This window comes from Carassius auratus, unplaced genomic scaffold, assembly GCF_003368295.1.
Source record: "Carassius auratus strain Wakin unplaced genomic scaffold, ASM336829v1 scaf_tig00217107, whole genome shotgun sequence".
Classification (NCBI taxonomy): domain Eukaryota; kingdom Metazoa; phylum Chordata; class Actinopteri; order Cypriniformes; family Cyprinidae; genus Carassius; species Carassius auratus.
The window spans coordinates 37,755-53,237 of record NW_020528899.1 but is presented as its reverse complement, the minus strand read 5'-3'; the positions used below and the strand labels follow the sequence as shown (position 1 = coordinate 53,237).

Genomic DNA, 15,483 nt, shown 5'->3' with positions numbered 1-15,483 from the left:
AACTTAATTCGTATCTGAAACACAATTTAAGATATTAAATATTACAAAGTTGTTTGCCTTCAAACCAAAGCATAAAATATAATAAACATCTATTGACAACTGATAGGAATCGTCTAATAGATGAATTGGATATTTACAAAGACTAGAAAAAATATGCCTTGTAGATGTCGGATAGATGTCCCTACAGATGTCCGTCTATACAGGCACATGTACGTGTCACATTTGCAGGTTTATTTGGTCAGGATTAAAGCTTTAGTTGTCACACCACAGGAATGCAACACTCCAATGACGCAATGTGCCGGATTGTGTTTCCACCTCAAAACTGACATACCCTTGTTTCATGTTTACAGTGGACAGAGAGACACAAGGGAAGGTTTTGACTCCCAAAAACAGAGAGGAGACAGAAGGTGTATTTTGAGGACAAGGGGCCCTTGTAGGCATCGAGTCGCGTGTTTTGCTGTGGATCTGTGGGTGTGTGTGTGTGTGTGTTGTGCGTCAGAGGGAGGTGTGTCGTGGTACGATCAGCTCTGGTGAGATGTGGACAATCAGTCCGGCTCTGTTGCAGCGGGGGCCACATTACACCGGCTTCTCCTGAGTTGTGCTCCTCTTCAAAGCTCAAATACAGATCCAACTATGAGCCCACAGAGGGTAAGACCTCCTTTAACCCTGAGATACTGAATATATTATTGTTCTCAGCTCCTTGGCTGTGAAAGTATTTTTACAAAATACCTGTTCGTAACTGGTGCTTGTTTTGTCTTTCTGCTTACAGTTAAAATGTTATTTTTAATACTTGTATATATTCATTGAACTTTATATAGTAGTTATTTATATTATTTGTATTTTTAATGGAAAATATTTAAATTAAAACATGAAAGTAGATTTAAAAAACATGGCTAGCTTAAGGTCATTTTTTTTGGATGAGTTTTCCTAGTTTTATTTTAGTATACTCATAAATTCAGTTTGTCTAATTTTGCATGACTGTGCAGTATTTGAAGGCAAGTGTGAGATGCTTTCACATTGAACAGATCCGTACAAACATTAGAGTCTGAGGAAACAGATGTCCAGGGGTTTTTCACTAACAACAGCCATTTATACCTAGGGAAAAGTTTTGTTTGAGGGTGTGCTTTTGTATTTGTTTAAAAGCAGTGAAAAGGTAAAAAAAAATGGTTTTAATATTATAACTAATGCAGTTCAGTTTTTTTTTTAAATATACACAAGTATCTGAATATTCTAAAAAAAAAATTTGCAATGTTTGTGTTTTTTCTTTTGAAATGATTGCTGATGGCGTTATGCTTTTATTAATAAAATTATGCTGTTACATATAAAATCTAGCTTTTTATATAAGGGGACTTCCCAAGTATACCTTTTTAATGCATGTTTTTAAAATTTACAGGCATAAACGTAATTGTATAAATGTGTAACCATTTGCTGTGAAATGTTTGATGTCTCTTAATAATCTTTACTCCGCTTCATGCAATGTAACTCATTTATATATTCTCTCTCTTTATTCTAAAACAGGATACACCTAAAAAATGACAGAACGACAAATGGCTTCTACTGAAAGGAGCCTACGTAAGTTGAAACTATGGGGGGAAAATGCAAGTCAAGGGGTGTTTTTAGCTTGTGTTTACAATGTGCTAGGAATCTGGATCAGGTGCATTACCTGTTGTCTGACCCCTCCTCACCCTCTTCGTCTCCTGTACTGTCTTACTCCTCAGGTATCCAGGCTGATGACGACCTAAAGTCTATGTACGTTGGCACAGTGATGAGAAAAATCAAGTCTCGCACATGGAAAAAGCAGCGTTATTTCCGTCTACAAGAAGACTGCATGACTATCTGGTACAAGAGCAAGAAAGCAGGAAATGCACACTCCACCTGTAAGTAGTGCTGACAAGATCCATATTGTTCCTGTGGCTCAATGGTAGAGCACTGCGTTCAATTCCCAACGAACACACATACTGGTAATAAAAAAAAAACAAGAACTGTATAGCCTGAATGCACTGTAAGTAACTCTGGATAAAAGCTTCTGCTAAATGTATAAATGTAAATGTAAATCCACTAGCTGTAATTATTAGTCATTTATCCAAAGCAACATGCAGTTTAACAAGAAGAATTGCATATGCCAGGGGTGTCCAGTCCTTCTCCTGGAGGGCCTGGAGAGGAGAATTGCAACACAACACACCCTTATGCATTTTGTAATGATCCTGAAGAACTTCATTAGCTGATTCAGGTTTATTTAATTGGGGCTGGAGCAAAACAGTTGAAAGGTGGCCCTCCAGGAGCAAGATTAGACTTATAACAATTAGAGTAATTGTTATAAGAGAAACCTGAGTTTAAGTATCTTACTTTAGATCACATTAGTAATTGTCCATGGATCAACTCTTCCTGCGATTGAACCTCTAACCAGCCTGGAAAAACTGCACCATTACTCTAGGCATAAATATAGCAGCCATCTAAATATAAAGTATTTTCAAAAACCCTAGATCAGCGCTGGACAACTTCAGTCTTGGAGGGACTGTGTCCTGCACAGTTTAGCTCCAACTTTCAAACACACCCACCTGTATGTGACGAATAAAAATCTTCAATCTTGAATCTGTAGTTTTCTAATCATCTTGAACGCAATGCTTAGCTTGTTCTGGTGTCTTTGTTTAGGGTTGGAGTTAAACTTTGCATGACAGTGGTGGCCCTCCAGGGCTGCATTGAAGTTCTAACTTCCCCCCGTCTTGTTAACTCGAATGTATATCATTGATTATGTTGCATGGGTGCCCGCTTCTGGCAGAACCCTTGGAATGGGCTGAACTGGAACGTCTTAACCCCTTGTTCACCTTTGGCTCTTTTCCACTGCATGATACAGCACTGTATGGTTTAGTATGGTTCACTTTTGGGTTTTTTTTTTCAACCGTACCATTACCAAAAAGTGATGTGTAAACTCTGCTGATCACGGATTAGCTGGAGAGAATCGTCACTACCTGTGTCACTGAACTTGTGAGACAAACACAAAAGAACTGCTATTTAAACCAGCACAGCCAGCGAAGAATAGAGCGCTAATATTTTGATCCAGCTCACCTTTTTTTAACAACCAAAAAATTTGTTTCGTTGTCTGTTGAAGAAGTGCAGATGTTCCTCTCGTTGAAGGCAGAGGAGCAGATCCAGCCAGAGTTTTATGGGGCGATATGGAATGAAAAAGTTTTTCACGAGTCATGGCAGTAGAGGTTGGTGCAACAGTAATGATGTGAATAGTCCCGCCCTCTCTAAAGCTGTACTAAACTGCAGTGGAAATGCAAACCGAGCTGAGACATACCGAGCCGAGTCGTACCTCGCAGTGGAAAAGCGCCATTACAATGTGCTGTGGAGTTGGTTTATTGTTTACATTTTTCCCCGTTATGAATTTGTTTGGTGCAGCGTTCTATATGTATATAGGTATGCTTGGGCTGTTATATCAGTGTTGTTAGGGGTGGGGGTAAATTAAATGCGATCTGCAATGACGTCATCGTGATGTTGCATTGTGGTCTATAGAGCAGCCTGAAGTGTGCATATGAAGCAGACTCGCTTCCTCTGTCAAAATCGAGGGGTCGAGGGTATGTCCATGTAAACTTCCCTCATCCACTTGACAAAGTGAAACACACTTCAAAATGGCGGCGGGGATTTCTCTGAGGGTAAGTGCATAGGGAGGTTTGCGAGTGCGTTTCTAAAAGTGCAATGCAGTGAAGGCCAGGTTCTGTTCCTGGGGGTTCAGCATCATCCAGAGTTTAGCTCTAATTTGCTCCAACACACCTCCCTGGAAGTTTGTAGTAATTGCAAAGACCTTGATTAGCTATTTTAGGTGTGTTTAATTTTGGTTGGAGTCTGCAGAACATTGGCCCACCAGAAGCAGGATTGGACGCCCTAGCTCTAGACTGTATGTAGAGTTTGGGTGAGGGTCAAAATTTGAGTCATTATCTTCTTTTATTTTGGTGTTGAAATCTCTTGAAACCACATAAATGTTGCATTTGTATGGGTCTGAGTCTTGATAGGCCAAATATTGGTCTGGTCTTGTCTCCAACTCTCAGGCCAGGGGTTCTCAACTATTGACCTCGAGGTCCACTTTCCTGCAGAGTTTTGCTCCAATCCTAATCAAATACATCTGATCACTCAAATCAAAGGACTTGAGGATCACTAGAAAGTTATAGGCAGGTGAGTTTTATCCAGGTTGGAGCTAAACTCCGCAGGAACATGGACCTCCAGGACTAGAGTTAAGATCCCCTTTTTTTGTGGTTCAGGGGATGGTTAAGTAAATGTTTTTCTATATGTTTCTATAGTTTCTGTGGGTGATGTGGAAGCTGTGCGGGAAGGGCACCAATCTGAGGTTCTGCTCAGCATTGCTGACGAGTTCCCGTCTGACCGCTGCTTCACCCTTGTGTTCCGTGGTCGACGAGGCAACTTGGACCTAGTGGCTGAATCAGCAGGCGAAGCGCAATCATGGATTAAAGGGATACGCAAACTCATTGATAACCTGGAGAACATGGGGCAGAGAGAGAAACTAGACCAGTATCCTTCACTGTCACTCTTTATCTGCCTGTCTATCATTCCACTTTCTGTCCATCTTACACACACAATGTTTCAGGCTGGCTATAAAGGCATTAAAGGACAGTTATATACACTGGAACTGCAGCATGTCTGATCCATTTACCAGCTTTCACTCTATGTTATGCAACATGATTTATGCAAGTTGGACACGTTCCTGGGACAACATTCCTCTTTCTTAAGGTTATAACCCTATCACTTTCTATGCTTGGATTGAAGTCCAAACCCCTAGTTTGAGACCTTAAAGGGATACTCCACACTATTCTGATTACATCTTTCATACTTCTCTGGACTTTGACAGTGTTCCTTTCTTGGCAGTCCATGGGATAGTAAAAAGCCTCACGGTTTTCATCCAAAATATCTTAAATTGTGTTCCAAAGATGAATAAAGCTTTTACAGGTTTGGATCGACATGGGGTCATTTTGGGGTCGAGTATCCCTTTAACTTCCAGCTCTTAAACATAACCCTAAAATCAGTTGACAAGAACTCTACTTTGGTAAATCATACTGAGCACTTCAGTTTTCCCTTAAATGCTGTTTCCAGATGGATCTGTGATTGGTTTAAAAGGGCAGACAAAAACAGAGATGGACGGATGAACTTTAAGGAAGTCCAAGATCTGTTGAAGATGATGAATGTGGACATGAACGAGCACCACGCTCTTCGTCTCTTTACAGTAACTGCACATTTATGGACAATCTTCTGTTTTTCTATTGTGCCACTTGATGTAGCTTTAGTTCAATGACTGACACTAGACGTTATTTGGTGATCCATTACCAAGCAGTTGTTTGTATTTGTACATTTTGGAACTTCTATTGTTCTGCAGATGGCAGACAAGTCTCAATCAGGAACTCTTGAAGATGATGAATTTGTGATGTTCTATAAGATGTTAACTCAGCGCGAGGACATCCTGCGAGTGTTTCAGGAATATTCGGCCGATGGGCAAAAGTTGACACTCCAAGATCTGAAAGATTTCTTACAGGAGGAGCAGCTACAAAAGGACGGAGTTCAGCAGTATGCACTAAAACTCATTGAATGCTATGAACCTTCAGACACAGGTAACAAACATGGTTGTACTTTTCTTTCTCAAGTTTCTTCAAACCTTAGGTTATTTGTATTTTAGTATCCATTTCCCAATGATCTATTTAGATCATCCTTGGTGGTTTTGGTTCTTATCCCAAACAAATTTTTTACTTTCAAACTTCTCAGACTCAGTAACTTTTAGTTCCAGGTATCCTAATGCTGCATTTTGTGTTCTTGACATCTTGGCTTAACTTTCAATGCATTCGTTTGTTTACCCTATGTTCCTTTAGCAAGAATGCTACAAGTGATGACGTTTGATGGTTTTCTGATGTACCTGACCTCACCAGAAGGCTCTATCTTCAACCCTACTATGGTGGATCTCTACCAGGACATGACTCAGCCTCTTTGTCATTACTTCATATCATCTTCTCATAACACATACCTTTTGGAAGACCAAATCAGGGGACAAAGCAGTGTTGAAGGCTATATACGGTACACGTTTTCAAAAACTTATTTTAAGCAGGCATTGCCTTTAATTCTTAAAACTTCGATTATTCTTTATATTTATAAATATGTACTTATATGTTTGTATTTTTAGAGCTCTGAAACGTGGCTGTCGATGTGTAGAAGTGGACTGCTGGGATGGGCCAAATGGAGAACCAATTGTCTACCATGGACACACGTTCACTTCGAAGATCTTCTTCAAGGATGTTGTCACTGTGCTGGGCGACTATGCATTTAAAGTATGTCTCAAACTATGGCTTTGTTGTCATTCACTCTTTTACAACGGCACATTCATAACAAAAATGTTCTGTGTTTGTGCCATGGCATAGTGGAGTTATCAGATGGTAATACTACAGTACTAGATATGTCATTGTAATGATTGCCATGGTATTAGCATTATGATAGTGTTCAACATAATTTATTAGCATGGTACCATTTTGAAACATATAATTACCATGATAACTTTCTTTAAACAATACTGTACCACAATATGGTGATGGCAACAGATGACAATACCATAGGTGTGTCAAAGAATACCAAGGTATTGGCAAACAAAAAATCATAGTAGTTTTTTTGGACTTTTACTATAATATTTTTGAAAGCATTATGTAAATACCATGGTACATGCATGGAACATTTCAAAATACCATAGTATTGTCAGTAGATTCTATTACTATACTTTGGTGCCACAGTACTTTTTTTGTAAGGGGGTGATGTCTCATAGAAATATCATGTAGCAATACATGTCCATAATTCTTAATACTTTAAATAACCCTCTTGGTTACTTCTTCATCTCTGAGCCTCTCTAGCTTGCATTTGACAGACTGGGGCCAGGTTCACTCTGAGCCACGGCACCATGCCCTTCTGTTTCGGTGTAATGTGATCTAGGGCAGTCGACCCCTGCTTGGCAGTGTGTGAACTGCAGTTCTGTGTTGAGTGTTCCATTTCACTCCATCACTTATACACACACACACACACAGTCTCTCTCTCTCTCCCCTCCACAGGCATCACAGTATCCTGTCATCCTGTCTATTGAGAACCACTGCAGTGTAGAGCAGCAGAAAGTCATGGCACAACACCTCACCCAGATCCTGGGAGACAAGCTGCTGAAAAGCCCTTTAGATGGAAAGTTTCCCATCGGTCTACCATCTCCTGAGGTGAGCCGGAGAGCATGGATGGATGCAGTTACCTAAACAAGTACATCTACTTAACGAGTCATCTTAATTGCTGGTTAATGAGCAGTAAAAGTCTAGCACTGGTCATTCATCTTGAAGAGTCAAAGATCTCAAAGTTTCCACCCACGAGCAGACATTGTATCAGAGTTCAGAATGTGACCTCTCCAGGATACATTCACTTTCTCCGGCTGTTCACCTGGGGCAGCAGCCATATGATATATGTCCATGCAACATAGCCACGCTGAATTATTAAATCCAAGGACCCTGCTAAGAAAGACCATCTCAGACTAGCATGCACTGCCTTGCTTGTCAAGGCTAATTTAGACTAGGTGTTTCTGGTAAAACTTGCTAACCGGTGAATTCTTGTAGTTAAGAGTCCTACACACCACCATCATCATTTCAGCAGGGTCTAAGCAGAAGTGCTATATATTACTGGACAAGACCATCATAGCTGTTAGCCATTAGCAAAACTTAACTGAACATCATGGTCTTCCCGGTAAAGCTAACTGACTAAGGAAATCTTACTGGTGTAGGTGCAAATTCATTGCATTCCTATTAAGCCAACCACTATTAAAGGCACACCTAATTTGTGTGTCCATGTGTCCACTGTTTAAGTCTTTTACTGTATGAGATTTCTGATGCTTGTAGTGTTCTCAAAAGTACAGACAACAATATCATTCAGTTCTGACTTTTTAAAAACATCCATTTCCTGCTAACATTTCAGCACTGTTGAGCATATCCTTAAACAGCACTGATTGGTCAATGTGTTCACGCGCTCAACAGATATGATTGTGATAGGCTACAATGATCATCGCTTTACGCTCTTCACCGGGCACTTAAACATTTAAGCACAAGGGAGCATTTGAAAACCGCATTTATCAGCGGATCCATATACAGTATGTACATATATACTAGGGTGACAGATCCGCTGATAGACATGAGTTTCAAACACTCCCCTGTGTGCTTCTGTCTAAGTCTGTGTCCACGTGATGTGATAAGATTTCAGCGAAAAGCAATTTGGGTGTCCACACTAGACCCGACATGACGTGACCGAATCAATCAAATATCACAGGCAAAAAGAAGCGAGCATGGTCTGTCTGGAAGCACTCTGCTTTTACAATGAAATGGATATGTTTATATTCCAATTCATAAATATTAAACCTTTTTAACATCTGAATGTACATACTGAGTGACTGATACCATCTTTGTTATGGAATATGCTTGTTGCTTTGCAGTGAGTTCACAGTTTTAACATAGATCTTAGCTTTTATTTATTTTCAAGATCTGAAATAAATATGTTGTTGTTTTCAGTATGACGATAAATGCCACACAACATAACATTAAAACTTACATTTAACTTTGAATAAAGCATGTAATCAGTACCTGAGATTATCACTGTCATATAGTTTGTATATTTTTGTTCCAGGCAGAAATATAAACCATTTCTAAAGTAGAAATTTAGCATCGCCATCGTAGCTAGTTAGGGCAAAAACTGATTAACATGGAAAATGATAGCTTTTATCGCCTTTCACAACGTCACGTTATATGTAGTAAGGACACGGTGTAAGAGTTTGGTGAATTGATGATCATTTAGCCAATCACAGTCATATTTGTTGAGTGTGTAAACACAATGACCAATCAGCCGTGTTTAAGAATCTGCTCAACAGCGCTCAGATGTTAGGGGAAAATTTAAGTTTTTACAATTTTAGTTCTGAATGATATCACGGTCGGTACTTTTGACAACACTAGATGTTTCCTGATGAAACTGTATCTTCTCCATATTTGTGTGTGTGTGTGTGTGTGTGTGTGTGTGTGTAGGATCTGAAAGGAAAGATTCTGTTGAAAGGAAAGAAGATAGGTGGATTAGAGGATAGCATGAATGGGGTGGTGGATGACCCTTTGATGGGAGAAGTGAGTGACGAAGAGGAGACTGCTGAAATTGATGATGACCATCATCGCAATGACAGTATACGGCATAGAGTCAAGGTATAGTGATACATTTCAGGAGAGATGTTTGTGTAGACTTTCTAATTGAAGCAGGGGTAATTTATCAGATGATAAAGATGAATTCCACAATTTGCATTTAAACCATGTTGTGGTGTAGCCATGTTAGAAAAGTGTCTGAACCACAGCAAAGGTGGATTTAAAAACTACCACAGTTGTACCCTTCAATATCCAGAGGTTACTCGAGGGGGACTGTTCCTGTAACTAGTACACTCTAAATCACTCTTGGTAAAAGTGGTAGCTAAATGGCTAATTAGTAGTTAACAATGAAATAATGTTCAAGATAATGGGTCGTATCTAGGATACAATTTCTTTGGCTACTTCATGAGTCAACATATTGTAAAATATTGAATGTCTCACTGGGAGTCTTATCAGGTCATGGTGCTGCATCTTCGAGTAAGAGTTACAGTCTGTAATGACTTTAACCACAAGATTCAAACACAAATATGTAACATGTTGAACACTTCGGTTGATCATCCCTGAAACTTGCACGTCTGATCAGTAGGGTTACTTTGTGCCAAATTCAAGTGAGAAAAATCTGGACCGTAGGCAGTTTAAATAATGTAGACCAGCTTGTCTCATGTTGAAGGTAGGAAAATATTCTTAGAGACGAGATGCTCAGTGGCCCTGGAAGCGGGTAGATTTCATAAAGCACTTATGCAAGTTGGATGGGGTGACACTGGAGCAATCTTTGGAAGAATACAAGAAAAAGTAAAAAAGTCATAGATAGTTAAGACAGAAACAGCATATCTTCTGTGGTCTTCTGCTATCTGATATGTGACCATGTGCATTTGCTGGCACTGTTGTTACCATGTGACACTTGATTCTCTGAGCTCTGGTTTGCTGCTGTCAGGGATCACCTCTCTTGGTTTCTCCAACGAGAGATACGGTCATCTTGTTGACTCATCAACTGGAAAAAAGTTGGTATGAAATTTATAGCTTTTAAATTTGCACACAAGCATTGCTCTCTTGCTGAATTGCTCGTTTAAGCCAATTACTAATCTAAATAGTTATTTAGTTAACAAATTTATGCTAAGTGACATACAGTACCATTACTTCGGGGAGTCCCTCTCTTGCTCAGTGGTGCAATGTTGAAGGATTAACCCTTGCTGGCTTTGGTTGCCAGTGCTGATCTAGGCTACACCACTCTAATGAACCCAACAGAAGGTAGTGTAAGATGAAGCCAGGTGGATACCTGGCCTTATTATCCAAAGGGTCGTCTGTCATGACATTGTTCAAGGTAGTTCTGGGTTCAGTGGTTTAGGACACAGAACTAAATGCTTGCAGTAAAACCACATCATACAATCTAGCTAGCACCCTTCTCAAATATCACAGCCATTTCTTTATGTTTTCTATGCTGCTAACCTAGTTAAAATCCTGGTAAAATCAGTCCTTGCTCCTTAACAACTTGCTCCTGAGAACAACAAAAGTGGTTCTCAGATCTTGAATGGCTTAAGATGGAGTTTAGCTGGTTGGCCAGTTTGCCTCAAAGACCTGACCAGCTTGACAAATGCCAACAACCCCTAGCAAACCACCTTAGGAAGGAGGTAAAAATGAAAAAGAGGAGGATCTCAAATTGTTATTCTAACCTGTTAAAGACCTTTTTTTTACCGTCTAGAAATCCAAGCAGAGTCTCTCTAAAGAGCTGTCGGACTGTGTGGTTTACTGCAAGAGTGTCCACTTTAGCAGCTTTAAACATTCACAAATTCACTCCAAGTTTTACGAGATCTCCTCATTCACGGAGTCTAAGGCCCGGAAACACATAAGGGAGGCAGGTAAAGGAAACATGAGACTGACTGCTCATAACAGTTCATAAATTATTTTTTTAGAGAATCGTATAGTCTTACTGTGTATGTCTCTGTGCTACAGGAGCAGAGTTTGTTCTCCATAATGCTCGTCAACTGAGCCGGGTTTACCCCAGTGGTTTGAGAACTGACTCATCCAACTTCAACCCACAAGACATGTGGAACGCTGGGTGCCAAATTGGTGAGTGTACCAGTTTCAAAATAAAGGTTGAAATGTAAATATTCCATAATTCATGAGATTGTTGCTTAGAATGATTCCTAGCTTAGCTAAGATTAATAAGGCTTTCATGGAATTTTTTTATATTCTTTTGCTAAACATTGCATAACCATCTATAAGATATTTGTGATTAAGACAGATGTGATTAATAGTTATTGGGTCAACTAGAAATTAGTCTGGCTAGCCTGTTAAAAAAGTGCTTTAACCAGCCTAGCTTTAAGTGATGTGCTTGTTGTAGTTAACCATCAAGCTGGTTCTAATTTAGTTTGTTGGTTTTAGAGAAATTTTAGGCACTTACCAATTGGTCATACTAGGAGATCATCTAACTGGCTAAATCAGCTGAACACTACCAACCTGACCAGGGATGCATTTCCCAAAAGCACCGTAATGCCAACTATGGTCGCAAGTTCCATCATTACCAACATGGTTCAACGAACATTCGCAAACAGCATAACCGACTTATGTAGTTAGAACTACAGCTCTCGACCTGTGGTTAGAAGCATAGTTATATTTCTTGTTAGTAAGACATATGGGCTTAAATAAATATGCTCTTGGGCACAATAAACAAGCTTACTTGTAGTACAATGTATATCTTCCATTCTATGTTAATATAAATGCATTTTAAACGATGGAGATTCGATCATGTTTGAGAAACAGCCATGACTAGCTAGTTTGTTTTCACAACAATGCATCATACTATGGTGGTTAATCAGCGAGTTACATGTTTGCATGGGAAACCTAACCTACCACACACTGTGAGACCAGCTAAAACATCTTAAAGGGGAACTACCTTTTTTATTATTTTGCACTGTTCTCTGAGGTAACATAATAGCTATTAGTAATAGGCTATTTTCTGTCCTGTTTCGACCCCTCTCATGTTACGATCGGAGACCCAGGGAAACACAGGAGACAAAATATCCAATCGCAGTGTGGGTTTTAATGGGTAATCCAAATCAGAGTCCAACAAGCAGGGATCAAAACCATAAATCCATCCAACAACAAACAAACAGGGAAGGAACAGGAACGGGAATAGGAACTAGAACAGGAAACTCGGAAGACGAGGAAACTCGGAAGGCGAAGAAACTGGGTGACGGAATGAAAGGACTCCATGAAGACAAACAGAAAATGACCAGTAAATATAGGCAGGGTAATGACTATCAAGTGAAAACACCTGAGTGCAATTAACAGGAGTGCAATTACTGTGATGAAAGGACAAGGCTTTGTGGGAATTGTAGTTCCTACGGTGAAGTTCCTATGGGGAAGTGAGACCACTAGTGGAGACTCAGGGAAACAGAGACCAGACAGCATGACACCTCATCTGTAAACTCTGCTTGAATAGGTGTGGTGTTGTAAGGTCCACGAATTGGCCCAACGGAGGCATCCAATAGTGCTGCAGTAAAATGAAGTAAACAAAGGACAAAGTTATTTATGACATGGACTGGAACGTTCCTGGGCTTAAAATACATGTTTTTTGGCAAGGTACCCCTGGTAAAATTTGCATCGCAGGGGCTAAATATCATGTTATTGGGGTCACAACAACCAGCAATAGTATTAAAGTAGCCTAATTCCATGGGAATACCACAGACTTTGCAATATTGGCGTAGACCTGCGTTTGTCTTTCTCGTTACTTATCACATAAATCGGTGTGCAGGGCTAAACAGGCAGTATGGGGAGCAGAGGCGGTGGTAAACAACACTATTATGACCAAAAGTGCCACATTCCACAACCTGTCGTTTAGCCAGACTGCCTTCATTATTAGCTGTTTTTAGACTAACGAGAAAGTTTTGAATTCTGATTAAGAGGTTGTTTTTATAGTATAATGACCTCATGTCAAAAGATTTTGATTTCTTAGATAAAGACCCCCTTAAACCAATGAAGACTATTCAAAGTTGATGAGCATTGCTAGTTAACTAGCCAACATATCACTAGTGTAACAGCCTAAATTACCATTCTTTATTCATAAAAATAGGAAATGTTCCAATAGACATTGTTTTTGGCAGGATCTCTTACTACTAAATACAAATGGTGGTAAATATTTTTCAATGTTAAGAGCAGCATTCCCTTCTCTTCCCTTCCCAGTTGCTCTGAACTTTCAGACCGCAGGGGTTGAGATGGATCTGAACGATGGCTTATTCAGTCAGAATGGACATTGTGGCTACGTACTGAAACCAGCATTCATGAGCAACACTGATGAGAGGTTTGATCCAGAAAGCCCCCAAATTGACGGTTACAAGCCGCTTAGCCTGTCTATTCAGGTACAAACCTGAAGTTCTGTGTATGTCCTGGCATTATTACATGTATATGCTAAACCTGCATATACTGTGTGACCTTTTCAGGTAATCAGTGGCCAACAGCTTCCCAAGGTAAATATCAAGGAAGGCTCAATCATCGATCCCCTCGTTCGGGTGGAAATTCACGGCGTACCACTGGACCAGGCCAAGCAGGAAACCAGATACATTGACAACAACGGTCAGTTAAAACATATAGGACGGAGTTGTGTCTAGACTGAGAAAGCCTAGACACAGTTAAACCGGAGATCTAGCTGCATTTGAAAGACTAAACAAAACTTGAAACAAATCTTGTTTTCGAACAATTGGTTTTGGACATGCGTTAACGTCCACAGTGAACGTAGATTATTTACATAATGTATACTACTATAACTTTTTCAAGATTGTATTCACTTTTGAGGAGTTGAATTAGTCCTGTGACTAATACATTTTTAAAAATGCTAAAATTTCAATTAATATGAGGTAAATTTAAATTATATTTGTACAATACTTTGCCTTAAAGTTGCACTTTTTTCATTTGTTGATAAAGCTTGAAATATTATCAGCTACCCATTTGTCTCTGCAGGTTTTAACCCAGTATGGTACGATACGCTTCAGTTCACAATTCATGTCCCTGAATTAGCGCTGGTACGGTTTGTCGTGGAGGACTATGATAAAACATCAAAGAATGACTTTGTGGGGCAGTTTACTCTCCCTTTCACCTGTATTCAGCCAGGTACGTCTCCTTTCCACCAAATTCATCAAAAATGTATCCTCTTGTTAATACCCAGCATGTTTTGTTCTTCCTTGTAGGATATCGTCACATTCATCTCCTGTCTAAGGACGGCACCAGCATACCTCCTTCCTCGCTATTTGTTAATGTCCGGATAACTAAACTAACGTAAACTTACTTAAAGTTGTCTTACACTGACACACGCACAAAAGAAACTAAAAAATGCAACATTTTCAAGTCTTCCCAGTCAACGCTTGTTTTCAGATTGCTGACATTTTAATAAGTACAGTAAAAGTGTAATAAAAAGTAACTTTTAAGGTAAAGTTGTGTTGCTATAGATTTAGTTAATTTGTACGCCAAATACTTTTATAGTTATTTCATTTACTGTTATTACGAGTTTTGTGATTGTAATGAGCTGTATCTAAATATAACTTCTGTGCGATATAGGACCAGGTTGTTTTAACTTAAAAATTAAAAGGAAAATAGAAAATTATATTTGCATAAGGAATTAATCCAATTTTGGTTTGTTTTTAGGTTTTGTTTTTATGTAATTTTTACCATGCATGCATGACAAGTCTTAACATCCTGCTTAGAAATAGTTTTGTTTTTTTAATCGTACCACTACATTTCAGTGATACTTGCACTGTGTGTGTTAACTGCTCCTATGGAATAAAGTACAGAGATAATGGGCTCAGGGGCTCAATTACAATCTTACTTTGGCCCTGAAGTACCTCAGGGGTCAGAATTAGGGATGCACCGAAATTTCGGCCACCGAAAATTTTCGGCCGAAAATGGCCTTTTCGGTTTTCGGCCGATAGACTTTTATCACCGAAACAACACGGCCGAAATGTTGTGATGACGCAAACAGAAACCGCGACCTGCACGTGCACCTGCAAAGCGCAGACCACGAGCTCCCCGCGACATTCACTTAACACCAGTGAGAACATTCTCTCTCTTCGTATTCCTTTATTCGCAGCAGTAAAGCGTCTCCTAAAGAGATTAAGACGGACCACGAAGTAAAAACAAAGAAAAGTACAGTCTTATAGAGTCTGTTAGCACACGTCTCACTGAGATCTTTTCGGATCCTTTGCACTTCATCGCGAATGTGCTTGATCCGCGTTATAAAGACCATTACTTAGATGCGGAAATAAGGCAGCGCCCACGAGAAATGATCCAGGCCGCGCTAAATGCGGAG

The 15,483-nt window shown here is 39.6% G+C and overlaps 1 protein-coding gene across 2 annotated transcripts; it reads left to right on the top strand.

The window, feature by feature from the left end:
• The first annotated feature begins 520 nt into the window (after positions 1–520).
• LOC113100026 (1-phosphatidylinositol 4,5-bisphosphate phosphodiesterase delta-4-like) lies at positions 521–15,074 on the top strand. 2 transcript variants are annotated; one of them, XM_026264894.1, is made up of 16 exons: positions 521–648; positions 1,519–1,572; positions 1,719–1,877; positions 4,299–4,527; positions 5,107–5,236; positions 5,387–5,618; positions 5,874–6,075; positions 6,182–6,326; positions 7,092–7,244; positions 9,081–9,248; positions 10,885–11,041; positions 11,136–11,252; positions 13,368–13,543; positions 13,625–13,757; positions 14,142–14,291; positions 14,369–15,074. In XM_026264894.1, exons 2-16 carry the CDS (start codon positions 1,533–1,535, stop codon positions 14,458–14,460), a joined length of 2,283 nt encoding a protein of 760 aa, XP_026120679.1. In that variant the 5' UTR covers positions 521–648; positions 1,519–1,532; the 3' UTR covers positions 14,461–15,074. The 2 variants fall into 2 exon arrangements, with proteins under 2 accessions (XP_026120679.1, XP_026120680.1); XM_026264895.1 differs by lacking the exons at positions 521–648; positions 1,519–1,572; positions 1,719–1,877; positions 4,299–4,527 and adding an exon at positions 4,588–4,746.
• The last annotated feature ends 409 nt before the right edge of the window (positions 15,075–15,483 follow it).

Coding starts and splice junctions, on each gene's coding strand:
- LOC113100026 (XM_026264894.1), top strand. CDS start 1,533: ATGACAGAACGACAAATGGCTTCTACTGAAAGGAGCCTAC. Junction 1,878..4,298: donor AGGAAATGCACACTCCACCT/GTAAGTAGTGCT, acceptor ATGTTTCTATAG/TTTCTGTGGGTGATGTGGAA. Junction 11,253..13,367: donor GAACGCTGGGTGCCAAATTG/GTGAGTGTACCA, acceptor TTCCCTTCCCAG/TTGCTCTGAACTTTCAGACC.